The 25,652-nt window shown below is 39.8% G+C and overlaps 6 protein-coding genes and 1 long non-coding RNA gene across 11 annotated transcripts; 4 read left to right on the top strand and 3 right to left on the bottom strand.

Moving 5' to 3' along the window:
• The first annotated feature begins 1,563 nt into the window (after positions 1–1,563).
• On the top strand, positions 1,564–8,724 carry LOC120001694 (pumilio homolog 2-like). 2 transcript variants are annotated; one of them, XM_038850115.1, is made up of 9 exons: positions 1,566–2,711; positions 3,546–5,101; positions 5,189–5,330; positions 5,426–5,533; positions 5,719–5,931; positions 6,038–6,148; positions 7,350–7,544; positions 7,899–8,073; positions 8,265–8,724. In XM_038850115.1, exons 1-9 carry the CDS (start codon positions 2,055–2,057, stop codon positions 8,300–8,302), a joined length of 3,195 nt encoding a protein of 1,064 aa, XP_038706043.1. In that variant the 5' UTR covers positions 1,566–2,054; the 3' UTR covers positions 8,303–8,724. The 2 variants fall into 2 exon arrangements, 1 of the variants encoding a protein (XP_038706043.1); XR_005469026.1 differs by lacking the exons at positions 7,899–8,073; positions 8,265–8,724 and adding an exon at positions 7,113–7,216 and having other exon boundaries at positions 1,564–2,711; positions 7,350–7,490.
• A 131-nt stretch (positions 8,725–8,855) lies between these two features.
• On the bottom strand, positions 8,856–9,669 carry LOC120001695. The gene is made up of 2 exons (XM_038850116.1): positions 9,263–9,669; positions 8,856–9,175 (listed from the first exon to the last, which is right to left on the bottom strand). The coding sequence occupies exons 1-2, from the start codon at positions 9,596–9,598 to the stop codon at positions 9,002–9,004; spliced, it is 510 nt and encodes a 169-aa protein (XP_038706044.1). The 5' UTR covers positions 9,599–9,669; the 3' UTR covers positions 8,856–9,001.
• Positions 9,670–11,017: 1,348 nt separating this feature from the next.
• On the top strand, positions 11,018–14,270 carry LOC120001918 (transcription factor PCL1-like). Of its 2 annotated transcripts, XR_005469074.1 has the most exons (3): positions 11,018–12,778; positions 13,362–13,538; positions 13,834–14,270. XR_005469074.1 is itself a non-coding variant. In XM_038850442.1 (2 exons), the coding sequence occupies exon 1, from the start codon at positions 11,753–11,755 to the stop codon at positions 12,743–12,745; it is 993 nt and encodes a 330-aa protein (XP_038706370.1). In that variant the 5' UTR covers positions 11,023–11,752; the 3' UTR covers positions 12,746–12,778; positions 13,834–14,270. The 2 variants fall into 2 exon arrangements, 1 of the variants encoding a protein (XP_038706370.1); XM_038850442.1 differs by lacking the exon at positions 13,362–13,538 and having other exon boundaries at positions 11,023–12,778.
• Positions 14,271–15,019: 749 nt separating this feature from the next.
• Positions 15,020–16,928, bottom strand: LOC120001912 (pentatricopeptide repeat-containing protein At5g59600). Its single transcript, XM_038850435.1, has one exon. The coding sequence runs from the start codon at positions 16,896–16,898 to the stop codon at positions 15,255–15,257; it is 1,644 nt and encodes a 547-aa protein (XP_038706363.1). The 5' UTR covers positions 16,899–16,928; the 3' UTR covers positions 15,020–15,254.
• Positions 16,929–17,294: 366 nt separating this feature from the next.
• LOC120001923 (chaperone protein DnaJ-like) lies at positions 17,295–18,083 on the top strand. Its single transcript, XM_038850447.1, has 2 exons — positions 17,295–17,518; positions 17,603–18,083. Exons 1-2 carry the CDS (start codon positions 17,327–17,329, stop codon positions 17,666–17,668), a joined length of 258 nt encoding a protein of 85 aa, XP_038706375.1. The 5' UTR covers positions 17,295–17,326; the 3' UTR covers positions 17,669–18,083.
• On the bottom strand, positions 18,022–22,053 carry LOC120001910 (protein TOC75-3, chloroplastic-like). The gene is made up of 7 exons (XM_038850433.1): positions 20,856–22,053; positions 20,415–20,636; positions 20,198–20,305; positions 19,920–20,111; positions 19,555–19,803; positions 18,777–19,031; positions 18,022–18,619 (listed from the first exon to the last, which is right to left on the bottom strand). Exons 1-7 carry the CDS (start codon positions 22,008–22,010, stop codon positions 18,380–18,382), a joined length of 2,421 nt encoding a protein of 806 aa, XP_038706361.1. The 5' UTR covers positions 22,011–22,053; the 3' UTR covers positions 18,022–18,379.
• Positions 22,054–22,356: 303 nt separating this feature from the next.
• LOC120001927 lies at positions 22,357–24,020 on the top strand. 3 transcript variants are annotated; one of them, XR_005469077.1, is made up of 3 exons: positions 22,357–22,538; positions 23,466–23,540; positions 23,672–24,020. It is a non-coding gene; the product is annotated as an uncharacterized LOC120001927 (long non-coding RNA). The 3 variants fall into 3 exon arrangements; XR_005469075.1 differs by having other exon boundaries at positions 23,388–23,540; XR_005469076.1 differs by having other exon boundaries at positions 23,379–23,540.
• Positions 24,021–25,652: the final 1,632 nt, after the last annotated feature.

Raw genomic sequence — 25,652 nt, 5'->3', positions numbered from 1 at the left:
ACCTTCACTCCTTCAGCTTAAATGTCCCTGCAATGCAAATTTACGCCAAAAGCTACAAAGAAGTGAAGAGCACAATTATTATTTTTTTTATAACTTTTTAATTAAACGAGTTTTTAGTTTCTAGAGCTGGGCTTTGTGGCCCACGGTACCTTCTGAACAAATGTATCATGGGACAGGGAGGCCATTAATGGTGAAGGCCTATGGGTCATGAAAAATTTGCCAAATATCATTGGGATTTCCTAATTGGGCTTGGTAAATGGGTAATCAGCATTGGGCTTACTGAGGATAATAATGGGCCCATAGACAGTCTCTAATGATATTTCATATTTCCTTATAGGGCTTGGTAAATGGGTAATCAACATTGGGCTCAGGATGGATAATAATGGGCCTATAGACATGCTCTCTAATTCCAAGCCATTGAAATGTGGGCGTGCCAGAACAGAGTCCAATACTATTGAAAAGCCCACCATGGTAGAAACTGTATCGCACTTGTGGGCCCGTATTTTTAAGGTATGCTCATAATGACTGACTACGCCCAATATCAAAACTGAAGCCCAAGATCAAAACCTCTGTTGCTGTGCAACTCTCTGAAGGTATGCCAATGATGATTGACTAAGCCCAAAATCAATGAAAACTTTTGTTACTCAGCCCATGGAGCTTTTGAAGTACGTGGCAACTGCCCACTCACCCACTACCCGTTATATACGTGTCCCTCTACCATGATACCACCCCTTTTGCGGACCTCTGTGTTCGCACTTGAGACGACAGATTTCCACGCGTGTTACGCCAAAATTATAGCATCTCATGAGTTATCAGGAAAAAATTTCATCAAACATTGTTGTCTAAAGGATGCACGTCATTATGCCAAATTGAATAATATGTAAGTATATGGACATTTTTTCCCATTCCATATAGAGCCGGAGCCATATATAGAATTCACTATTAATTGCAATACCTAAACCGGCAATATTAAATTTCTAATACTAGCAATATTGAATTTTATGGTCCGAAGAATTAATGTGTTAATGCTTTTCATTTATTTATTATTAATTAATAAAATTAGATTGCATTACTTAGTAATGACTATTAATTGTTAGTTAAAAGTGACTGCTGTTATGAAATTAATTTACTGACATATCTCTGATTAAATCTGCGATCATAAAACAAAAAAGACAAGGAAATATTCCTTTATATTGTGAAATTGCCAGAAGAGGTAAAAAAAAAAGAGAGTAGAATTTACAGACCAGAAGTTCAGATATTTACATGCACTGTCCCTGGTTCACTTCCTTCAACGATCTCATAGCAGCGAATCTATGGAGCTTACGTGTCACTCTCAGATTCTTCTTTCGCAGCACGAGCAAAACAAAACATCATTATCTCTTTTTTTTTATTTTTTTACATCAGTGATCGGTCAGTTACTCAGCTATCGCTTCGTCAATTTACGCCTGATATTCAGGAAGAAATAAAATTAAAGTGATTTTTGTTATTTGAAAAATAATTATAAAAAAAGTAAGAAAACTGTTTTACTACCAAGTTAACTGTATTTAATCCTTCCTTAAAGTGGAACAAAACCCTAAGGGGTTCTTGTAAGAACAATTCGCCGCCGGATTGATCCCAACTTCACTTCATATGCTCGCTATGTATCACCTTAAATAACCTTTAGGGTTTCGTCTCTTCTCTCAAAACACTATCTCGGAAATCACTTCCTTGCTCTATATACTTATTTTTTGTCCCCGTTGCTGCCATCATGGTCTGCAAAATTGTTTCCCGTTGTTTCGGGCATTGATTGCGAGGGAAGTAATTGACGTGTTTGATTGTTGTTTGAGCTAGATCATTCTAAGTTCCGTGGTTTCGGATTGAAAGAATGAAACGATTCTCAGTTCTGGGTGATAAAGTTTTGATCTTTGCCAGCTCAAAGTGAGGATTTTTGCAGTTATCAGAATATGGATATAACTTCGTCTAGGTTGAAAGAGCGTCTTTTTGCCCTCAGGGTTTAGGATTTGATTATCGCGTTGTGATCACTTGTTGAGTTTCGACAAGGGTTATGATCAATCATGTTATCTGAATTGGGAAGGAGACCCATGATAGGTGGTAACGAGGGATCGTTTGGTGATGACTTGGAAAAGGAGTTAGGATTGTTACTTCGTGAGCAGCGTCGGCAAGAGGCTGAGGGTTATGATCGCGAGCGCGAACTCAATATGTATAGGAGTGGCTCTGCTCCTCCAACTGTGGAGGGTTCACTGAGTGCAGTTGGAGGGTTGTTTGCTGGAATTGGAAGCGGCGGTGACGGCGGCGGCAGTGGTGCTGCCTTAGCCGAGTTTTCGAGAAATGGAAACGGGTTTTCATCCGAGGAAGAACTAAGGTCTGATCCAGCTTATCTTTCGTACTATTACTCAAATGTGAACTTGAACCCTAGGCTTCCTCCTCCCTTGCTTTCTAAGGAGGACTGGAGGTTTGCACAGAGGTTGAAGGGAAGTGGTCCCATGTTGGGAGGGATAGGAGATAGGAGGAAAGTGAACAGGGCTGATAATGGTAGTGGTAATAGATCGTTGTTTTCGATGCCACCTGGTTTTGACTCGAGGAAACCGGAAAGTAGTGAGGTTGAGGCAGATAAAGTACATGGAACTGGTGAATGGGGTGGTGATGGGCTGATTGGTTTGCCCGGTTTAGGTCTTGGGAGCAAGCAGAAGAGCCTTGCTGAAATTTTTCAGGTGCATTGGTCTCTTTCATATGTGGAAAAGCTTTATTTTATTTTATTTTATTAATATTGTTTAGCATTTGCATTTTTTGTGAAAAAATTGGTCTCATTTCACATGTCGAAACCAGTTGAATTTTGTCCTCTCCGGTTCCTTACCATATGATTTTGCGTGATGTTGCTGAATATTCTTATTCAAGGTAAGGACAAGGTCATTTTTCTGTTCAAGAAAATGCAAAGAATAGAAAAATGGAAAAACAGAAAGACAAAGAGGGATCAGGTCATCTTTAGGTGATTCATAATTTGTCCTCTCTTTATTCCCAGTCCTGATTTGTGGGTTTCAAATCATGTTTGGTGAAAATAACTTGTCATGGTGCTTCTCTAGGTTTTGAGGTTTGTGTTGACAACTCTTTGAGCACGAACATTCACAGTTTATATGCTTCCACTGATCAGTTTATATATCACTGTGAGGAGACAGTTGCATGGAAAATTCGTATTTATGAAATTTAATTCATAGGTGTTGGTGTGAAATGCCTTTTGATATGCATGTTTGGCATATTATGAAATTCCAAATACACTTGAAGCCATGTATCCATATTCATTTTTTAATGCAGTCTATCCAAATTGTTGTAGTGGTTTCCTTAATTATGGACCCCTCTGATAGGCTTGTTTCTGAAGGAATTCTTCTTTCTGATGAGTTTCTTATTTAATGGCTTTTTTTTGTGTGCTTGTTTCTGGTTGCTGCTTGGCCCTTTTCATTCCCCCTAACATTAATGCTGCCATTAGTGAAGCAGAATTTTGTTAATAATGTGCATTGTTTACTTATTATTTTAGTTTCCTTTTGATGCAGGATGACTTGGGGCGTGCAACTCCTCTGACAGGTCACCCTTCTCGTCCTGCTAGCCGAAATGCATTCGATGAAAATGTTGAAACTTTAGGGTCAGGTGAAGCTGACTTGGCTCTTCTTCGCCGTGAAGTAGCATCAGCTGATGCTTTACGATCTAGTGCAAATGGCCCATCTTCTTCATATACTTATGCTGCTGCCCTGGGATCCTCTCTGTCAAGGAGCACCACTCCAGATCCTCAGTTTGTTGCTAGGGCTCCTAGTCCGTGCCTCACACCTATTGGAGGGGGGAGAACTAGCAATGCTGACAAGAGGAGCATCACTGGTTCAAATTCATTTAGTGGTGTTTCATCTGGCATCAATGAATCCTCGGATTTGATAGCCGCTTTATCTGGTATGAACTTGTCGACAATTGGTGTGATTGGCGAAGAGAACCATTTTCCATCTCAGATTGAACATGATGATGCTGATGGTCACCAGAATTATTTGTTTGGTTTGGAAAGTGATCAGAATCATGTTAAGCAACATTTGTACCTGCAGAAGTCTGAATCAGGGCATTTAAATATGCCTGTGGCTCCTCAATCAGTAAAGGGAACTTACCCCAATTCTGGTAAGATCAATGGTGGGGGTTCAGACCTCAACTCGCCCTTGGTATCTGATAGGCATGTTGGAGTGCGAAAATCTTTTGTTCACTCAGGTAATTCATATCTAAAAGGATCACCGACCTCCCCTCTTAATGGTGGAAGTGGCTTACCTGGTCAGTACCAGCATATGGATGGTACACATTCGTCATTCCAAACCTATGGATTAGGTGGATATTCCTTAAATCCAGCATTGGCTTCCATGATGGCTAGCCAACTTGGCACAGGTAATCTCCCTCCCTTGTTTGAAAATGCTGCTGCAGCATCAGCCATGGCAGTCCCTGGGATGGACTCAAAAGTGCTTGGAGGTGGTTTTACTCCAGGGTCAAATCTGATGTCTGTCGCATCTGAATCACAGAACCACGGTAGGTTGGGAAGTCCTATGGCAGGAAGTGCTCTTGAGGCACCCTTTGTTGATCCGATGTATCTGCAGTACTTGAGGACACCCGAGTTTGCTGCGGCACAGCTTGCTGCTTTGAATGATTCCTCTATGGATGGGAACTATGGGGGCAATTCATACATGCATTTGCTCGAACTTCAGAAAGCTTATCTTGGAGCTTTGCTATCACCTCAGAAATCACAGTATGGTGTCCCATTGGGTGGTAAATCTGGCAGTTCCAACCACCATGGTTACTATGGAAATCCTCCCTATGGTCTGTCATATCCAGGAAGCCCCTTGGCAAATCCTATCATTCCAAACTCTCCAGTTGGATCTGGCAGTCCCATCAGGCACAATGATTTTAACATGCGCTTTCCTCCTGGGATAAGGAACTTGGCTGGGGGCGTCATGGGGCCCTGGCACTTGAATGGGGGTTTGAACATGGATGAAGGGTTTGCATCATCACTTCTGGAAGAGTTTAAGAGCAACAAAGCTAAATGCTTTGAACTTTCTGAAATTGCTGGTCACGTCGTCGAGTTCAGGTACAGGATACTTAAAACCTATGTTCTGCTCCTTCCTAATCCTACAATCTTAACTGATTCATGCTATTTTCATCTTACTATGTGCAGTGCTGATCAGTACGGTAGTCGATTCATTCAACAAAAACTTGAGACAGCGACAACTGAAGAGAAAAATATGGTTTATCAGGAAATCATGCCACAAGCTCTTGCTTTGATGACTGACGTGTTTGGTAATTATGTAATTCAGAAGGTAATTTGATATTCTCTTGTTGGAACTTGGAAGACATGAGTTGTGTTATGCAATTTCTCAGATTTATGAAAGTAACAGTGTTTGTTTGTATACAGTTTTTTGAGCATGGACTTTCATCCCAGAGAAGAGAACTAGCGAGCAAACTCTTTGGTCATGTTTTGACTCTTGGTCTTCAGATGTATGGTTGCCGAGTGATTCAGAAGGTATCATTTGTTTTCTGTTGGAATATGTTTCGATGTTGCATATTGTTTTGCTTCTTTATATGACCAATTTTGATCCATCTGGTCTCCACTTATCCTGTTGTACATCCTTAAATATAATTTCAACCTAATATGGGCTGTCATTATATGGAAGTTCTTGTAACAATTTGCGTATGTAAACTGTTCAGGCTATTGAAGTTGTTGATTTAGACCAGAAGATTAAAATGGTTGAGGAGCTTGATGGTCATGTGATGCGCTGTGTGCGTGACCAGAATGGGAACCATGTCATCCAGAAGTGTATTGAATGTGTCCCTGAAGACAGTATTCAATTTATTGTCACAACATTCTTTGACCAGGTTGTGAGCCTTTCCACACACCCATATGGGTGCCGAGTTATACAGGTGGGGAAACTTTTGGTTATTACTTCTTAATTTTCAAACTTAAGGATGTGTACCGTATATATAAGAGGTGTATTGTCTGTATATTCATCTTTTATTTCGTTGACAGAGAATACTGGAACATTGCGAAGACCCGGGAACACAGAGTAAAGTTATGGATGAGATTTTAGGATCTGTCAGCATGTTGGCACAAGATCAGTATGGAAATTATGTTGTTCAGGTATGTAGATGGAAACTGATGGTACAGTTTCATGCAGCATATATGTTTATGATATGTGTTGCACTGTTGCTACACTTTCATGGTTTCTACTTTCTAGTGTTTGTTTCAATTCATTTTTTCACGTGGATACATTCTCTTTATTGTTCTTGCGGTATTCTTCATATTACTGTATACACAGACTGCATTTTCAATGTTGGTTTTAACTTTTAACCACTGATCTAACACAATTGAGACCTTCAAAAGCCTTGAATTTAATTGAGACCCATCGCATATACTTTTGTATATGGTTTTTTTTTTCAATCATGAAGTCCACCTCTTTTTAATTAACTATTTGTTGTTCGCCCATTTATTTTTCTTTTTTTTTGCATGTCCCCGGAAATTTAGAGTAGGTGCAAATTCTCCCAATTTATGTCCTACCATCCGATCTCTTATATAAAGAGGAACATAATTGAGACCTTCAAAAACCTTGATTTTAATTTCTTCTTTCTTCTTGGATGATCATATATTCATATGCATACCCGATACCTTAAATTCTCACATTCAGTAGCAAACTTGGATCCCTGTCGACTAGACATGTTATAGTCGTTCACTGCTTTCCAAGAACGTTTGAAATGACTTGATGTAGTTTACTTTTTTCATAGGGCTCTGTAAATTCTTCAAATCACATTCCATTTTTATTGCCCCTTGATGGCCTGGGCTGTTAAAATTTGATATCCTGGTTATATACTTACGGATGTATGAGATTAATTTGCCAATAGGCTTCATGTTCTTTACTTTCCTGTTAAATTATTGTATTTAAACTATGTAAAACATTTGCTGGACACCCCTTCACTTCTGGCTTTCTAGTATAGCGTGATAGTTTGTCGAAACTCTCCCAAAGAGCAGAACTTAATTCATTTTCAATCAAATGTTTGTTTGGAGTTCAACAGAGAGCATTAGGCTATTGTTATATAATAATTGTCAGGTTGATTGGAGTTCTATTTGATCATCAAAGCATTACAACAGGCGAGTTTCCAGAAGGACGTGATCTTACAGCTGTCTTTGTTATATTTTTCTGCTCACCTGCATGTGGGTTTGGTCTCTTATTTTTGTCAAAGTATTCGGCATGGATACTATTTTCTACTTGATAAGCTCTGTCAGGATTTCTCTCCAGCCTTTTCCTATTTTTGCTGCTATTGACTTCTTGATTTTGTCCCAACAGCATGTGTTGGAGCATGGAAAGTCTCATGAACGCTCTGCTATAATCAAGGAATTAGCTGGGAAAATTGTCCAAATGAGTCAGCAGAAGTTTGCCTCCAATGTTGTGGAGAAGTGTTTGGCTTTTGGCGGTCCTAGTGAACGTCAGTTACTGGTTAATGAGATGCTTGGCACTACCGATGAAAATGAGCCTCTTCAGGTACGTCGAATATGGTACACTTCTACAAACTGTCGCAGAACTACATTTCAGTCAAAATTTTGTATCAAAAAATGTAATTTGGAGTTGCTGGTGAATGAGATGCTTGTCACTATTGATTGATATGGGCCTCTTCAGGTACTCATATTTGTTACACTTCTACAAAACTGCCACAGGACTACACTTGTGTCATAATATTGTATCCAAAACTGTAATTTAGAAGTATTATTTTCATTATCAGTAGTGTGACACAGAGGGATAAGTTGAGATGTTTGCTTCTGTGGCCATTTGGATAAATATGCAGGTGGCCAGTTACATTATTCCGGTTACTTATCTTCTCTCTGCTTATATATCTAGGCCATGATGAAAGATCAGTTTGCAAACTATGTTGTTCAAAAAGTGCTCGAGACTTGTGATGACCAACAACGAGAACTGATCCTTACGCGAATTAAGGTTCATTTAAATGCATTGAAGAAATACACATATGGAAAGCATATTGTTGCCCGTGTAGAGAAACTCGTTGCTGCTGGAGGTACTCATTTCTATACTTGTTGACAGCGCTGTTTGACAACTTTGCATATGAACATTGCATGCATCTGATGGATCATTAGTGGCATTATAACTCACCTATTACATCCTAGGAGTAATGTGGACTCATTACACTTATCATTCAACCTTAATATACCCTTTGTTTTCTCAAACATCATTTTAAATTGCTTGCAGAAAGGAGAATTGCGGCCCAATCTCTACACTCCGCCTAGGTGGCATAGGAAAGAAAGGTGTTTGTACAGCTAACTGAGGCTACTGTGAGCTTCCTCTCTTCTCCTTCTTCCTCCCCCGCATCTTAGAGTTATGCCTCTCTATCTATCTTTTTCAGACAGATAAGAGTCGATTGAAAATAAAGTTGTTGCTTGTACTGGAAACTGTACATTGTGTAGCTTAAGGTTTATACATAGATGTGATCGAGGCTGAAGTTCAGATGTTAAATACACCTGAATCCTACGCAAAGGAGATAAATGACTGTACAAGTTCTAAGGCTGTAAAAATGAGTTGAGGTAGTTTGTGTTCATGTGACTGTACAAATATGCCGTGGGAAGAGAGCTGTTAATGTTTAGGTGAGGACAGAATTTTCTTGATATGTATGGTAATTGACTTGTCCTTTAAAGTACAATTTTCTTGCCCATATTTTGTGCCATCTTTCATTATAAGCAGCTATGGTATGTTGTTTTTGCCATGCTCAAGCTATAGAAATAGAAACATTAAAGCAGGAATTATCGACTACAATTACCCAAAAAATCTAGAAACAAACTGTCATCAGTAAAAAAAAAAGAAAAGAACACGATTTCATTTAGTAAAACCTAAGACAGAGAACACAAACCCATTTCTTGAATACAGAACCAGAGAAGGAAGAAAAATCAATACACAGATGGTGAAAGTCAGAAAGTGGGAGTGCATTCTAATCAATCAAAATCTAGGTCATCATCATCGTCAATCTTTTGCCCAAATCCCTTTGGCCCAGCCCTTGCTCTCACTTTCTTCTTTTTCCTACCCTTCTTATTCTTGGTTGCCTCTTCTTTCTCAAATTTCTCGCTCTCCCTCTTCTGCAAGAAATCTGTCACTGCCAGGTAGATAACCTGCAACCAAATCCAGCAATTTACAATCAACTACGAAAAATCGTAGCTGGAACCCAAAAACAGTGGATAAGGAAAAGGCTGTATTACCCCAATAGTGAGAACAGAGAGAACAGCAAAGGAAATGAAGAGAAGAACTTGTATGATGGTTGCCGTGCCATCATCACTGGTACTGGGCAGTATTTGCAGGGAATCCTCAACTGGGTTCGTAACTGAAGACAAGGCTTCTTCTGGGGTAGCAGAGATTCTCCAAATCTGGTTGCGAAATTGGATGGTCCTTGTTCTTTCTGGGAGAGGAGCAGATAAGGAGAAAGTTGAAGTGATTGGTGGAGATAAATAGTTGACAGGAAGAGAAAATTTAGTAAGCTTTGGCTTGAAAATGGGTACGAGAGGTGGTGCAGACAGAGATATAGATGTGGTAGCCATGGATCATGCTATAACTTGTCCCCTGCAATGGCAAAAGCTGCCCCAGAGTGAAGATGATTGGGAATGGATGAGCAGGGCCTGCTTAAGGTATTTTCTTGAGATTTCACTGTTGGAGGGTTGGGCTTGATCGTTATTGGGCCATTGGGCTTACTCTGTGTGATCACTAATGATCCAAACCAATAAGCTAGTTAAGAGCTCAATCTGGGTAACCCAGCCCAGCCCAATATTCAGCTTTCTGAAATAAATTCAACTCAAAAAAGGGAAAGCAGAAAATAACAGAAAACACTCCATAGTCCATACTCACATGAATACATCATAATGATAAAGCTCATGTTAAATGCAAACGGTCGTCGGTTTCTTCTTTTCTTTTCTTTTCTGTGGGTACGTCTTTTGGAGTGAAATCAGCTACAAGTATACTGACGAAGTGGATAATGATAGAGGTGGTAAAATTCTGTCCGATTCGAATGATTAAATTTGTTCGACTCGGATTAAGTCAAATTTAGACATAAGTTATATGTTCAAAGTTTGGATCCAAACACAATTTTTTTTGTCCGAGTTAGGATCAAGTCCAAACACAAATGTTTACTTGTTTGAACTCTAAGCCGAATTAGATTATTATCTTATTTATTTGTTTGGATTTAAACCAATCAGAGTTTGATCAATTAATTACATCCAAAATAAAATTCGAGTTAGAGTATGAACATGTAAACATGTGATGTTGTCCCACCTATAATCGACTCGGAACCGATTGTTTTTTCACCCCTAAATAAAACCATAAAGGTCATATTGATTCAACTCTGATAAAAGTAAAGGCAAGCACCAATCGTAGATCGTTAGCTCCACGACTTCACTTTTGTGTCAACTTCATTTGTTCCCGTAACATCAATGAATTATGCATCGTACGATTGGCATTATTAAAGCACATGTTTAATATTTTTGCATATGCATTCTACACCTCCACCTCAACATGAACGTATTACTATCACAATAGGATTTGTGAATGATAATCACTTCATTCAATTAACATTGACAGATGATTACTCGATACCTCCTATTATGATTCAGTGATTTAGACATATATATGATCATACAAACGAATTGGTCACTCCATACAGATAACAACTTGCAACATACATTAAATGTACATGTTAATCTACATTGACGTGATGTAATAAATTTACTTTAATTAATTGATGGGGTGGGAAAACTAATTTTTGAAATGAAAAATAAATATCAAATCACACGTAATTTAAAAAAATCAAATATCAAATCATATATAAAATAATAATAATAAATTAAAATCAAAACTATTGAGGGTGAGATAACCAAATCTAGGGGGTGAGAATATTTTTTCCCTTAAATTGTGCGGTGGTTACATCATCTGGAGCATCAACTAGTTCAATCTTATGCCGCAACAGATTATCTCCACGTGTTGTCTATTTTCACTCACCAGCTGTCAACCAACATTATTGACTCTCATTGGTTGAAACTGAAAGCTCTGGAATAAATTAAATTAAAAGGAAAGATGCGAGGGCAAAGTCGGTGTTACAAAGAAATATTGACACGACACTTATCAAATTTACCAAAATGTCCTCTAAAAGTGCATTAACTTTCATTATTTGGCAAATCTGAACCAATCACACGCTTGTTATTGCTCCGGCTGCTTGCCCTCTTCAGTAATTTCACTTTCCAATCTAGCACACTCGGGTTCACAGTAAACCTCCTTATTGATCTTCTCCGATTGGTTCAACCGTAAACAAAGGACAGGTGTCGAAGTATTGTGGTGACTAGTTGTGGTCCAGATGTAGATAGAAGATAGATATGAAGAGGATCAAAAATATCTGGCTGAGTCGTCCACGCTGGCAGCGGCACAAGCTCGATCTGAAAGCAGATATTGCACTTTTCTCACCCTTTTTCTCTTCACTGATACGGTCATTTTTTCCCTTCGCCGCACTTTCCCTTCAGCTGAACAGACCACCGAAACTCGCTGAATAGCTTCCCGACTTTCTCTCCATCTCCAACCCAATTCGTTTACCGTTTCAGATTTACTTCCAGACCTATATCTGTGCTTCTTGGTGTCTATTTTATTAACAATTAACAAAAAAGGAAATAAAAGTTCAGTTTTTTTTTGTGGGGGAGTTGTCTGAGTGAATTATGGGGGAGGAAGCGAAGATGACTGAGTTTGAATCCGGCGGAGAAGATAACGCTGATGAGGAGAGAGTTATGGAATGGGAGGTTGGATTACCCAGCGTTGATGATCTCACACCGCTTTCTCAAGCGTTGATCCCGCCGGAGCTTGCTTCCGCGTTCAGTATATCTCCGGAGCCATTCAGGACTCAGTTTGATGTCAACCGAGCCTCAAATAATACCGTCTCCACCATTCGCGGCGGCGGGGTCTCTCATGCTATGTCGTCAAACAATAACTTCAAGTCGTTTGCGGAAGAGCGGAGCCGCGACCCGATGGTGGTGGAGGAGGTGGATGAAATTACCGATCGGGACGGTTCTGGATCTGATTCAAGGAAATTGAGGAAGGTTGACTACGCGGAAGAGGCGGACTCGGAGTTGAGGACCGATAATCCCGCGGATGATCCAGCGGCCAGAACGCTGAAACGGCCACGTCTCGTTTGGACTCCGCAGCTGCACAAGAGGTTCGTTGACGTTGTGACGCACTTGGGGATCAAGAACGCAGTTCCCAAGACAATTATGCAGCTGATGAACGTGGAGGGCCTGACGCGGGAGAACGTGGCCAGTCATCTGCAAAAGTACCGGTTATACCTGAAGCGGATGCAGGGTATGTCTGGCGACGGACCATCCTCGTCAGACCAACTCTTCGCCTCCACGCCGGTGCCGAAGAGCCTGCACGAGGGCGGTGGCGGTAATGTTGGTAGTGGAGTCCATGGGAATGGGCACGTCGGAATGCCAATTCCGATGCCTTATCCGGCTCCAGGTGGGATGATTCCCATGCCGATGCCGATGGCTGTCTACGGACACATGAGGATGCAGGTCGCAAATCAGGGTGACGGGTACAATAATGGGTTCGACGGGAATCATCCATACAGCATGATGCATCAACAGAGGGATTGGTCCGGCAACAATTTTACCAATTCTAATTACCATAGTCATGTGGCTCCTAATGATAACAACTGATGATTATCAATACAGAGGGTGAGGTATATAAAGGTGAGGATTTTGATTTTACATCGAGCTACTAAGTTCCATTAATTTGTAACCTTCCGTAGCTGATACTTTACACAAAACAGGGCTTTTACTGGTCCCTCGGTATAGTATAATTAAGAATTATGACCAGAGACTTTTCAGTCCTTTGCTGAAGTTCCATAGTTCGCTGAATTTGAAGGATATTATTTGCTGGGTACTTGATTTTCATTTATGTAGTGAGTTTATACTTGATTTGTGTTGGAGATTTGGCTAGTTTAACTTACTTTTTAATTATTTTCATCTCAATGTGGCACAAACATTCGCTATATTTCATCTGTAAGACTTGATAAATGGAACTTGCTTTTCATTGCTGGAAGTGGTTTGAAGAGAAGCTGGTTTTCTCAAAAAATATGTTGGGCAGGGGCCATGTAATTCTTACGGGTTCATAGGGATTCTGTAGCAATATTCAGTTTGAAATTCATTGTTTCTCTGGGATGGATTTATATTTGTTTTTCTGGATATGCTATAAATTCCACTTATCATCTTATCTAAAGAATCAGGATTGAATGAAACATATTGATTGTCTTCTGTAGCAATTTCCATGCAGTGATGAGGTGGGTGGAGCCAAGATTTTTGGTTGAGACAACTTCATATTCTCACCCTGAAAAACTTCTCCAGTTTGATGTTGTTCATAACTTGGTAGAAAAAGTAGCATTCTTACTAAAGGCTCTTTCGTCGTGTCAGTTTGCGTTTCAAGGAGTGCCTTCTCAATAAAAGCTCAATGGTGTTCAGCGACAAATTTTCAAACTAATTGGCATTGCGCGTTTATTGTGTGAATTTATATGTTGCTTCTCTTCGGGGACCTTTTTTAATTTATCCATTTAGCAAATTGGTCTGGTTAATAAAGTTTCACTCGATAGGTTGATACTTCCAAATATCGCTTATGTAATGCTGTTCAATGAACCATCGCAAGGCAGTGTTCTTTAACTTTATCGTTTGCATATGCATATCAATGTTCTATTGAGTTTTAGCTTTTGTATTTTGGGTAGATCTTGATGTTCACCAACTTGAACTTGCAGGGTACTTGTGTACTTCTAATGTGGATGGAGATATAGAGATGTAGTTAGAAAGAGCATGGAACACTGGCATGCGCAGTTGAACATAATATAGAATCATGTGTGAATCAGGCAGCATTGGCAGACCTTCTCTTGGTATATATATATATTCTTCTGGTTACCTGATGGGAGCTGAACGTTCCTTGCAGCCTATTACTTGTGGTCTACCTAGATAGTAGCAAGTCCCCAAGTATATTGTTAACTTGTTCTTTACAGATAGATGAAGTTAACGTATTGATGACAATCTTATATTGTTATATCTTTTGTTTTTGGGCAACGAAGCAAAAGACTGTAAAAAGCTAGCAAAAATCAGTTGGCATTCATTCCATGATGGTAATGGATTGCTTTCAAACTCTTTCAGATTCATCTGTTTTGGAAATGCTTATTGTCATTATGTTCTATCTCTCTCTTGATAGTTGATAGGTTGCTGATTTATCTGAGTTCAGTTAAGTTGATTCCATACCCCATACCCGCTCCTAGGGTTTGTCCAACCGACTTGAAGCGTTTTCAATTTTTCATCCTTTCATGGATTTTTTTTTCTTCTCTTGACCAAGCTTCATCATTTATAAAAAATTCTTTACGAATTCTTTCATATTTCTCATTTGGTGTTTTAAAAGATATTTATGTTATTCCAAGGGATATTCTGCACTATATCCACACCTATCACACTAGCCACTTTTAAGGCCATCTGCCTACAGCTTTTCAATTTCTAGTATTCTTTCTGAGATTTTTCATTTTTGTTCTGTTCCATTTTTTTTTTTTGGAATTGGCCTTCAATCGTTCCTGTATAGTATCATGTGCTTGCGGAATGGGTTCATGGAAATTGTGTGGTTTAAGTGTATTGCAACGTTTTGTAATAATCCAATGATAAGGGAAGGAGGGAGGGAGGGAGGCAGACAGACGGAGACAAAGAGACGAGAATAAATGAATGTTGATCAGGATGTCTGCTACTGAAGAAAGTCTTGAGAACAAACAATGTGCTATACTTTTTTAAGTGTTATTATTGTAAATCTTCTTCAAAAACCTTCCTATATTTATGGACATGAATCCAAGCTCTGTTGTCTCTCCTGTTTATGGTGGTATTGTCATCTAGTAGGATGGAATTGAGCAATCTCCAACCAATGCTGAATGTTAGCTGCCATGGCATGAATTCTTTCATGTCGGTAAATACCAAACCCATTAAGAGAAAAGAACAGGAAAGTTTTTTTTTTTCTTTTCTCTGATATCAACAAATGATAAGACACTTCTACTACTATTTCTCTCTGAATAATGTAGGAGGACTAATGTTTTTCTTGAATCCCAACCTCATCAAAGCATGAACTTAAGGCTTTACTTCCGAACATATTGAACTAGATGCAAGCTTTCCTATGAACCAGTTTTGAAGATCAAATAGCGCCAATCCAACTGCACCCTGAAAATTTATTCTTTTTCTTCCTCTTCATCATTTTCTTATATCTCGTAACATCATTCCAGCTACCAGCATCTGCGTATACTTTTGACAGCAGCATCTTGTTTCCTTTGTTGCTAGGCTCAAGCTCCTGCAAGTGCTTTGCTGCTATTTCAGCAAGATCAATATTTCCATGATTCCTGCACGCCCCTAGCAACGCCCCCCACACAAACAAATCTGGCTCTATGGGCATCGTCTTAATCCACTCATAAGCCTCCGAAAGTCTTCCTGCACGACCCAGAAGATCTACCATGCATGCATAATGCTCTAATCTTGGTATGATCCCGTACTTCTGTTGCATTTTGTTGAACAGGATTTGTCCAAGTTCAATCATTCCAGCATGAGCACAACCAGTGAGAACTGCAGTGAAACTCAAATGATTAAGCTTCTTTTCTTCTTGTATCTCCATTTGGTTAAAGAGCTCTATTGCTTCCTCACAATGCCCATGGTTTGCATACCCAAAGATCATTGAATTCCAAGTAACTGTATTCCTTTCAGACATCTGATAAAACAACATCCTTGCTTCACAAATGAAACCGCATTTTGCATACATGTCAACTAGAGCACTGCTCACATATATATCATCGTAGACTCCACTCACGACAGCATATCCGTGAATTTCCACGCCACGCCTCACATTTGCTTCAATTGCAGAAGCAGGCAAGAGACTACTAATTGTAGCCGAAGTTGGGAAATATCCAAGACCCAACATCTGTTTAAATGCATCGAATGCCTTCCCATTTTGAAAGTTCTGAACCAATCCAGATATGACTGAAGTCCATGATACGACGTCAGGCTCAACCCCGCTAATGCTCATCAATTCAAAGAGTTTAGAGAACATCTCCTTATCACCCTGCTGCGAGAACCCTGTAATGAGAGTATTCCAAGTGACCACATTAGGCTTAAGTCCCATATCTTGCGATACCTCCACCAAAGCTAATGCTTCTTTTGCATGGCCATGATGAGCATAGCCCGAAACCATGGCGTTCATGGCGACTAAGTCATTCTCCCCCATCCCATCAAAGACTTGACGTGCTTTTTCTACTAGTCCCCATTTCGAATACATATCAATCAACGCACTAGTAACAAAAGCGTCACATTCAACTGATTGTTTTAGGATCGCACAGTGTAACTTCTCTCCTGTTCTTTTATCAGACACATGCCCGCAGGCTTTCAGAATGCTGGGAACCACAAACTTGTTAGGCTTATGGCCTTCTTTTAGCATCTCAGAGAAACCATTCATGGCCTCTTCGTAATACCCACGTCGAGCGTACGCCCCAATGAGGACAACCCATCGCCGGATATTCGTTTCGGGAATTTCTTCGAACAGTTTTTGAGCGTTGGATAGCTGTTTGCATTCTGTATAAAAAGTCAGGAGCTTAGCGGCCAAAAAGTATGATTTAGCCAAGCCATTGATGATCAGGTGGGCATGGAGTGCCTTTCCTTTGTGCAACGCGCGATCACAAATGTAAGTTTGGATCAGTTCAGCATAGTCATCGGTTGATGATTGAAATGAACGGTAGATGATGGTGATTCTCAGTTGCGGCACAACGGATGTTGAAAACTTGATGAGAGGGGGCATCTCCTTGGAGCTTATAAAAGGAACTTAAAACAGAAAATGCCGTCAGATCATGTTGTTCAGCGTTACTGGTAGGTGGATGGCCTTCATGATTGTTATAGTTTATTCGGATTGCTTCTTGTTTTGTTGAAATATTCGCAAAGGAATTTTGTCGAACAGGTTGCGCGCATTGTGCAGGATCTCTGTGAGACCCGAATAGGAGACAACCCGCGCGTGGCCTAACAAAGACAGGCTAATCTACATGTCTGAAAAATAGTCTCTCCCCACATAAGCGCAACAACGCCACACATACGAAGTCACAAGAACATGAATGGATTTTCTGCCTCTAACACAGCCGAATAGCCTTCCCTATGTAACTCACCTTCATTCGAGATCTCTTCTTTACTTCCAGAACCAGCTCAATTTTCTCACACCCACTTGCGGACATAGCTATGAATGTCAATTCAACCTTTCTTTGCTTCAATTACGATCCGTTGAAGAGAAGTTATAATACCATTTCAAGAGCGAGCCCCAGAGAGTCTCCTTATGAAGTTCTAGGGGTTTCACCTTCTGCAACAGCTAATGAGATCAAAAGGGCTTATATGAAACTTGCACTGAAGTATCATCCTGATGTTAATAAAGAGGTATTTGCTTGTTCATTCTGCGCCCTCTCTAATATATCTGTTGTTTTTGTGCGTTAATAGATATGCCTGGTTTTCAACAATTAGGTAAGGATAGGTTGTCACTGCAGACTATTTGGATTGCCTTGTGATGTTCTTTCATTGAGTTCTTGAGTTACTTGTGGGAGTGAAGATTCCATGAAGGTGGCAGATTTGATGATGATGTTTGTCAATAACTGGTTCAAACACCCATTTAGGACTTTCATTCTGGTTAGCGGTCATTGTAATTTCAACAGAAAAGGGGGAAAACAATCACAGGACTGAAAACCCCAAGTCCCCAAGACTGTTCACTCTTTTGCTACAGATTAAATTTTAAGCCAGTTATTGATGATAATCATGGAATAATTTTCTTATTATAATTTCTGAAGCTACGAGGATATTATTATCTGACATACCCAAAAAATTCATTCCTTAAGCACAAGATGGCATATAGAATGCTTGGACAGTGCTGATTTATGCATAACCACTGAATACCACAGGTAACGTCTCATTATCTGGTGAACTGAAAATGTTTCTTGCAAATTCTACATATGCCTTTCTCCAGTATTCTTTATTTGTTTTCGAGGGCTTCGGCTTGCGCAGGCGAAATTTATGAGAATTCAGCATGCGTATGATACCTTGCTCAACTCGGATTCTTGGAGGAAGTATGACTCTGAAAATCACTCATCTGATTTTTCTTACTCTACTTCTGTAAGAGACCAAAGCAGGAAATCCCAAGATGATGAAGATTTTTATGGATTTGGTAAATACTAAGAAACCTCCATGTATTCGGAATAATCCCAGTGCCAAAAATGTGCTAAGCAAACCTATCAAGCAAATCTCACACTAATATCTCTCTCCAAAACGGAAGAATAGTGCACCAGTCCCAGTGTTATGATCAACGGCGTACTCAGCTCGCACTAGGCCAAGCTTGGCACCAAAACCATAGGATGAACCATGACCCATTCGCCTGTAGACCTCCGTTGGATTCCCTTTAACATCCTTGGAACTTCCCAGATCATTTCCATGTTCTACAAATGCATACACATGAGTATTTCTCACAGGTATCCGTATCTCGGCTCCAAGCTGCAATAAAACAGCAGGGAAATCGAATAAGATATCAGCCTTAACGTTGCATAGACAATATATACACATAACAACTAATCTTATTTCATCAAAACACCCGAATCTTGATATGGTACAGAAATACCCATTCAAAGTCAGTTCACAAAGTAAATCTTACCTCAAGGATATTTCTTGCAGCACCTAGCTCACCCATGTTGTAACCCCTCACAGAATAAGGGCCCCCAAGGGTGAAAGCATCATAACTTGGAAGGTCTCCCACACAACCTCCATAGTGGCCATGAACAACTAACACAGGTGGTGGTGGTTTACCAGCACCTTCCTCCACTTGCATCAATTGGAAAAATCTGGTAAGTGTTAGCTGGTGTCGGTTAAAGAATGGGAACTTAGTGCCAATGCCGAGACCTTGGTCAACCTGCAATTCATATGTACATTAGCCAGCCTATTGCAATAAAATGAAAGGAGACTATAGTATCTTCTTCTTAAAGGAACAAAAAGAAAAGAAAATATCAGGCAAGTATTTTACAACAATGTGAACTGGGAAATTCTGATAAATGAAGGAGCACCTACATTTAGCGAATTCTCATCCAAATATCAAATTTTTTTCACTTTCAAAGGCAGTTGTAGACTAGACAACCGTAAATATACTTTTTTATTTGATAAGCAATTGTGAATATACGTGCATTGTACTGATTCATTTCAATTTTTTCATGCCTAATGACGAAACCATTTTAACCAGGCATCATCAATAGTCCTGATTTCCTTTTTTCATATTCAAGTAACAGAAGAAATAAATTTGTAATCACTTCCTTCCAGCGGTTTTTCAAGGAAGTTTCTTATCCTTTCCATCATTATTTGCATAGACACAACCGCGGTAAACTGTGGCATCCAAATCATGTCATCAAATACAAAGTTAAATAAAAAGTATCACGGCTAACCTGGAACACATTCCTTTCGCCAACTACAGCTCCATTTACAAACTTAGTATTATCACGTGTGATGTTTGCTTGTAAAAATGTCATACGATCAATTCCAGTGCCACTGAGGGTTGTTGGAGGTCCATCTGCACTAATCCCACCACTTGGCAATACTCGCTGACCATTTGGAGATATATGACTGCTTTCATCACGAGTTGTTATCTCTTCCATCACAATACCGTAAGTGAATTTGCTCTGGCGCGTGAAATTCTGCTTTGCATATATGAATCAGAAAATGTAAGAAAAACTCCTCTCATATAAACCCCATAACAGACGCTCAAATGCTCAATTAACAGGCTAGTACTTAAAAGGCCATTGCAAATCACCTCTGTAATATTAGCTTTGACGCCAGCACGATCAACCCATATAGGAGGGACTTCATCCACTCCTGGTCCACCGGTGAAGACTGGACTCAATTTCCGGCTGTTGAAGCAACTTGTGCGAAGAGTACGGTTCCGTGGATTTGTTACACCATCCAAATACGGATGCACGTACTCAAGTTTAAAAGCAAGATCATCCTGGAAAGTGATCACCAGTATAAATCAGCATACAATATTTTACCTTTGACAGTAACAAAGAATAAAAAAACTTCCCCAAAAAAAACCTGAGGAGAAAGAAAATTGCTGGTGGTCAATGAACCAACAATTGATCTGTTGAGCCCTTTTATATTTCGATGTTCAAAAGAAATAGTTCCACCTGGCTGGATCGAAGCCTGAACAGACACAAATGATAGACGATAAACAAATTAATCAGAATTTGACAATGAAGCCCAAATGTTAAGTGTTTTACTGAAGTTAAGAAATGAGATTGAACATACATACCAGAGTAGGGCGTCCTCCGCGTCCAGGAACAATACTCCACTCCGCACTAACTTCAGCAGATTTTTGATCTAATTCTCTAAGCTTAATCTCAACAATTATTCCTCCCTCATTCTTCTCATCAGGGCGTGGGTTCACCTCAATGTTGGAGAACAAGGCCAGAGAGTTTATGTTCCTTAAAGCTTGTTTGCCAGCTTCTATGTTAAAAACATTGCCTGGTCGTAGCTGTAAGTCACCAATTACCAACAATAGATTCCTTAAAATTCTGGAGCTACCTATGCTTAGGACACGATTAACCACCAATCCAAAAAAACAGAACAAACTACATGATAACATAAATTAACAACAGAACTACATAATAACCTCATAACAGTACTCAATAATCCTGAATGGAAGAAAAGGCTAAACTCAAATTATCCAGGACAAAACAAAACCGGTTATTACCTGTTTGGGCAATTCTCTCCTCACAACAGGGAGCTGTGTATTCCCTTCAACCACATTTCCAAGCTTATCCTGAAACTGTATAACCAACTGAGTAATATCCCCTTCTACCACCTCACAGACAACCTCCCTTGTATTCAGGTTGCCAAAATTCACCACCTGTGCGCATGCGTACCCCTCGTCCTGATACCACTTCTGTACCTGATCCCGGATCTTCTGCAGAAGTCTGGCACTGACCTTACCCTGATCCCGTAGCATCTGTAGAATCTCCCCCTGCACTGGGAGTGGCAACAGGCACCGTCTCGCTCTCTCCATCCTTCTCTTGTAGTCCTTCTCCTGACTGCGGTAATACTCCAACTTCTCTTTGTCTGTCATGTCTTGATCCATCTCTATGGGCTTCGACTGAGCCATTAGGCCTACATTTATGCATCGGAACCTGTCTGCAGATTGCCAGGTTGACTCCGTGAATGAGATTGTGACACCTACGCTTCCATCGGGGTTTGTTTTGGCTTCCATGTCCACCTTCTCGAACATCCCGCAAGTGGCGAGGGTTTCGAGTTCCTTTTGCAGCTGCAATTTTGTGTAGACGCCGCCGGGCCGTAGAGAGACCATCTCGAAGAATGAGTCTTCGGGGCCAACAGTGGCTAGCCGGCGCCGATCAAAGAACAAAATCTCGGAAACTTTGTACTTCTTTAATCCACTGAGCTTGTTCAATTGAACCACAATGTTGGCCGGCAGACCATGGGAGTCCCATTCCTGATTCTGGTCCTCATCTGCAAATGCAGGGTCCGGCCCAAATAGCCTTTGCCAGAAATTCCCATCGCTCCCATCTCCTGAGCCGAATCTATCACCACCCCCGCCACCACCGAATCCGCCCCTGCCACCCGGGCCTCCACTGAATGGAGAGGGTATAGGGATGAGACGGATGACCAGGGTGGCGGCGGCAGCGGAGAGAGATGCGATAGCAAGAGGCTTGCCGATGGAAGAGAGGAGAGAGGCACGGGGTTTAGGGTTTTCCGACTTATGAGCGAGATTAGATCTGCGGGTAGGGGCGGCGGGTGTTTCGCAACGGGAGGGGGAGGCTTGGGTTTCGCGACGGGAGGAGGAGAGAGTGGGATTGGAATAAATGAGGTGGGTGGGAACGGCGAAGGCGTGCATGGTGGTAGCTGTTGGAGACCAAGGGGATAAGGACGGGAAGAAGAAATAGACGGTTTATGCGTTGACTCCGTAAGAAATTAGAGCCCTCTCATTCGGGTTCGGGTGGGTACTCGGGTAAGAATAAAGATCATTCAAGTCTCAAGAACGAAGCTCCATTTTTTCCTGAGTCTGGCTGACCATTGTATTAAGATGTTAAATCTTATGGCTCTTTTTATAATTTTATTACAACTATTACGATAAAATCATTAGAAAAATAACATATCTCAATTCATATTATTTTCATGACATTATTACAAATACAATTTACGGAAGTTTTATTACAAAAGGCAAAGTAAAGCACATTGGGTCAAGGGCGCCAACTCCTAGGCATTTAGAGTTTAGGTTCGGCATCGGTTGGTTGTACTTGTTCGCTTCCAAGGGGGCACCGCCGAGACGTTTGTGGCAGCCTGGTGGCTTAGGCCCAGATCGTTAAATACTCCGAATCCGTATCTGCATCCTCTCCATACACTCGACGATGATCCCTCAAAGGTGCGATAATTATGTAATTTTGAATATTAATAAAGTTCTGTATGATATTCGACTTCTTTTTGCGACAATGTGAAATTGAAGCTTGTTGAGACGTGTTCTTTTTCCTGAGAATTTTGTATTTCAATGACATGTGTCAATTAGTTTTGTAGTGGGAGTTCCGCTCAAGATCAGGTGAAAGATCGAGGAGTTGGAAAGGGTTTCGGGCGTGAGAGCAGTGCTATAACTGTTGATGTTGTGGCTATTTTCTCATATCTCGTTATGTAATATTTGGTGGTATAAGTTTGAGTCTGACATTTATTTTTGGTGTTATTCACTGAATTTTGTGCTGTGATGTTAGATTGGTATGAAACATAGCAAAGTATCCAACAATCTTTTAAAGGCGATTGTGGATAGCATTCATGGTCTAGTTGCAAAGATTGAGGATAACCTCACGGTGATGATTGTTTTGCTTCTATTTTGTCATTTTAAAGTAACCCCTAGAGAAGAGATAAAAGTGTTGCTTAAGTTCAATAGAGGTTAGATTGGATGTGTTGGCTATTGAATGACATTGAACTAGTGATGTGTGACTGAAAATTTCCCTTGTATACGATATGATATGAGAAAGTATACAGTTTGGCAAACTACTAATGGATTTTTTTGTTGTTCTAATTTTTTTTTTTGAATAAATGTTCTTTAATATATTAATTTCCTCAACTTCTTCAATTACCACTTGACAGTCGTGTGTTCTGTATTATGGGAATTTCTCAGATACACTAATGTGCTGCAATTTGGTGTTGATATTCATCAGTTTGTTGCTGTGATTGACTAACCCTGTTTGTTTTCTATTACTATTTGCCTTAGGACTCTCAGATTTCTTGTCTGGAGATGATTAACATAAATGGATCTACTTTCGATATCTATGGATCTTACATTGGTGTTTTGCGCTAGGTTTGATTTTCACTTATCTGAATGTTACAATGTCCACAGTCAGCTGAATGCTATAAACAGAAAGCGTATTGGAAGGTAAAAATTTTGAACTATGTTTTAAAGCTTACACAACAATTTTATATTTATTCAAATACCGTAGTGTGACTTACATAATTGCTGACTGCAACTTAACCGTTGGTGATCTTTCCAATCTGGTGAAACGGAAGATATAATTATATCAGAAACTTGGCACACCCTCCTTGCAAATGTTCCCAAGTACTCAGAGGAGGATTGGCCGTAAAGTTGTGAAACATTGACTATGTGGTAAGTGATGGTCCTTCGCTTATGGATTTTTACTCCAGCTATGGCATGGCCGTTAGGATATTTCTGCCACTCAGTGTTGATGTTGATTTCTATCCTGCTACATGATTACCCATATCTTATATGTTAATGTTTGTACGATTGAATGCTATGCAGATGATTCTTAATCTTCATTCTTTTTGATTGATGGAGTGGACTCTTTCAAGTTCCCAAATCCTATAATTAGTTAGAAGTCGTATGAGGATAATGAATATGCGCTTTATACTGTAAAACTATGTTGTCTGAGTTGTGAACAACTTTCGGAACAAGTGCACATGAGAAGCGTTTTCATTTGAGTAAATCATATGACCTGCTCGTGTTTTTCATTTACTTATAGGTCATCATCAAAACCTTTCACCCATATAGTTTGTAGCTGTTTTCCAAATATTTTGGGTTCTTTTGTTATATGAGTTTTCCTGGACATGAAATATTGATGTTTTAAATTGTTTTAAACTTTTTAAATTTTACCTTGTTTTTCATCCAGTGTTAAATTCGGTTGGACCTCCTTTGGTAATTGTTCTGCTCCACTAGATATTAACATGTCAATCAGATTGGGTATTTCGAATATATTCTGAAAGCACAAGAAAACAAGAAGGAAGAGTTGCAAAAGTTTATGCATGATCAGGAAAGTTTGAAAAGCTTTCTTCTGCCATGATGCTATGCCAGTTATGGGGGGATAATGTTTTCCAAATAGTTTCATGTTTGTTTTTCCTTGCTATGTTAGTTTCACTCGTTGCTTACAATTTGATGATATTATTGCTCTTTCCAACTGAGACAATCATCTTTTGAGACATTTTAGAGCTGATTTACAGCATGTTATCCCCATACGGCCACACCCAAGGACCAATTCACCAAACCCCTCCAACTTGGTCTCACTTTTGCTGGTGAGTTATGTAGTGTTGTTGTTTTCTATGCAATTGTTTCTCATCCAACTGACAGTCTTGTCTTTTTCTTAGCAATGCCAAATAGCAACCTTTGGTGATTTAAGTGCTCTTTGAGTTCTGACTGTGTACTGGAAATCTGTGAGTCCATTTCTATTCTAGATAACTGATTGCTTTCCATTTGTTTAGTCTGTGAAGAAGCTAGGTTTTTGTGGGACTATTGGTTTCCACATTTACGCGGATTTCTTTTGTGGTCAAAATTCCAATCCACGTGATTTCAGCCTATCCAGTGATGGTGTTTACTCCTGCTGCCCCTTTTGCTGCCAGTAATCTGGCAAAGGTTTAACACTCTTAGTGATCATGAGAATTTAGTTTTGTTCCTTTATGTGGGCCTTCAACTTTTCATATGATAATGTTGAAATTGCTTCAATGACCTATCAAGGTGATGAGGTTAGCTGTTCTCTTGCAATCGGAGCATATTTTTGTCATATTGAGTGATTTTAGTGTGCGGGATGGTTTACTTTGAATTCTTCCTGTGAGGAAAAATTTGCTAGTTAGATCATGTAACTTAAATTTCACTTTTGATCCTCAGATCATAATATTGCCTCTAAGGAATAGTGCCCACAGGAAAATAATGCCTTCAGTTCAGGATTCATTTTGCTCTTCCTTATGCTGAGATGGTAAAGGTGTTTGTTTTGGAAGTGTGCAGTGTTTTTCCATTAATATCATGCCTGTATACATTATCCTCTCATCTTTCATCATTTCCCGTATGTTCATTATTCATCCTTTCTTTTTGAAGCACCTTTAACAATGCTTAGGCCCAAAATATGACCCCCCAATTAAAATGTGTTGGGACTTTTAAGTGAGTTTGACATGTGTCATATAAATTTTTAAGGGTAAAACGAGAGTCTTATTTTGCGAGGATGTAGCATTACTCTTTTTGGCTGCATTGTTCATTATGCATCCT

This window comes from Tripterygium wilfordii, chromosome 7, assembly GCF_013401445.1.
Source record: "Tripterygium wilfordii isolate XIE 37 chromosome 7, ASM1340144v1, whole genome shotgun sequence".
Classification (NCBI taxonomy): domain Eukaryota; kingdom Viridiplantae; phylum Streptophyta; class Magnoliopsida; order Celastrales; family Celastraceae; genus Tripterygium; species Tripterygium wilfordii.
The sequence above is the reverse complement of the archived record's forward strand: the minus strand, read 5'-3'. Positions and strand labels throughout refer to the sequence as shown.

What these genes read in the sequence shown, in the direction of transcription:
- LOC120001694 (XM_038850115.1), top strand. Translation starts at nt 2,055, where the DNA reads ATGTTATCTGAATTGGGAAGGAGACCCATGATAGGTGGTAACGAGGGA. An exon ending in GTAATTATGTAATTCAGAAG is followed by an intron (nt 5,331 to 5,425) that starts GTAATTTGATAT and finishes GTTTGTATACAG; the next exon opens with TTTTTTGAGCATGGACTTTC. An exon ending in ATGGGTGCCGAGTTATACAG is followed by an intron (nt 5,932 to 6,037) that starts GTGGGGAAACTT and finishes TTTCGTTGACAG; the next exon opens with AGAATACTGGAACATTGCGA.
- LOC120001695 (XM_038850116.1), bottom strand. Translation starts at nt 9,598, where the DNA reads ATGGCTACCACATCTATATCTCTGTCTGCACCACCTCTCGTACCCATT. An exon ending in TCTCTGTTCTCACTATTGGG is followed by an intron (nt 9,176 to 9,262) that starts GTAATACAGCCT and finishes ATTTGGTTGCAG; the next exon opens with GTTATCTACCTGGCAGTGAC.
- LOC120001918 (XM_038850442.1), top strand. Translation starts at nt 11,753, where the DNA reads ATGGGGGAGGAAGCGAAGATGACTGAGTTTGAATCCGGCGGAGAAGAT.
- LOC120001912 (XM_038850435.1), bottom strand. Translation starts at nt 16,898, where the DNA reads ATGCCCCCTCTCATCAAGTTTTCAACATCCGTTGTGCCGCAACTGAGA.
- LOC120001923 (XM_038850447.1), top strand. Translation starts at nt 17,327, where the DNA reads ATGAATGTCAATTCAACCTTTCTTTGCTTCAATTACGATCCGTTGAAG. An exon ending in ATCCTGATGTTAATAAAGAG is followed by an intron (nt 17,519 to 17,602) that starts GTATTTGCTTGT and finishes TTCAACAATTAG; the next exon opens with GTAAGGATAGGTTGTCACTG.
- LOC120001910 (XM_038850433.1), bottom strand. Translation starts at nt 22,010, where the DNA reads ATGCACGCCTTCGCCGTTCCCACCCACCTCATTTATTCCAATCCCACT. An exon ending in GGAGAGAATTGCCCAAACAG is followed by an intron (nt 20,637 to 20,855) that starts GTAATAACCGGT and finishes GGTGACTTACAG; the next exon opens with CTACGACCAGGCAATGTTTT. An exon ending in GCAATTTTCTTTCTCCTCAG is followed by an intron (nt 20,112 to 20,197) that starts GTTTTTTTTGGG and finishes ATCACTTTCCAG; the next exon opens with GATGATCTTGCTTTTAAACT.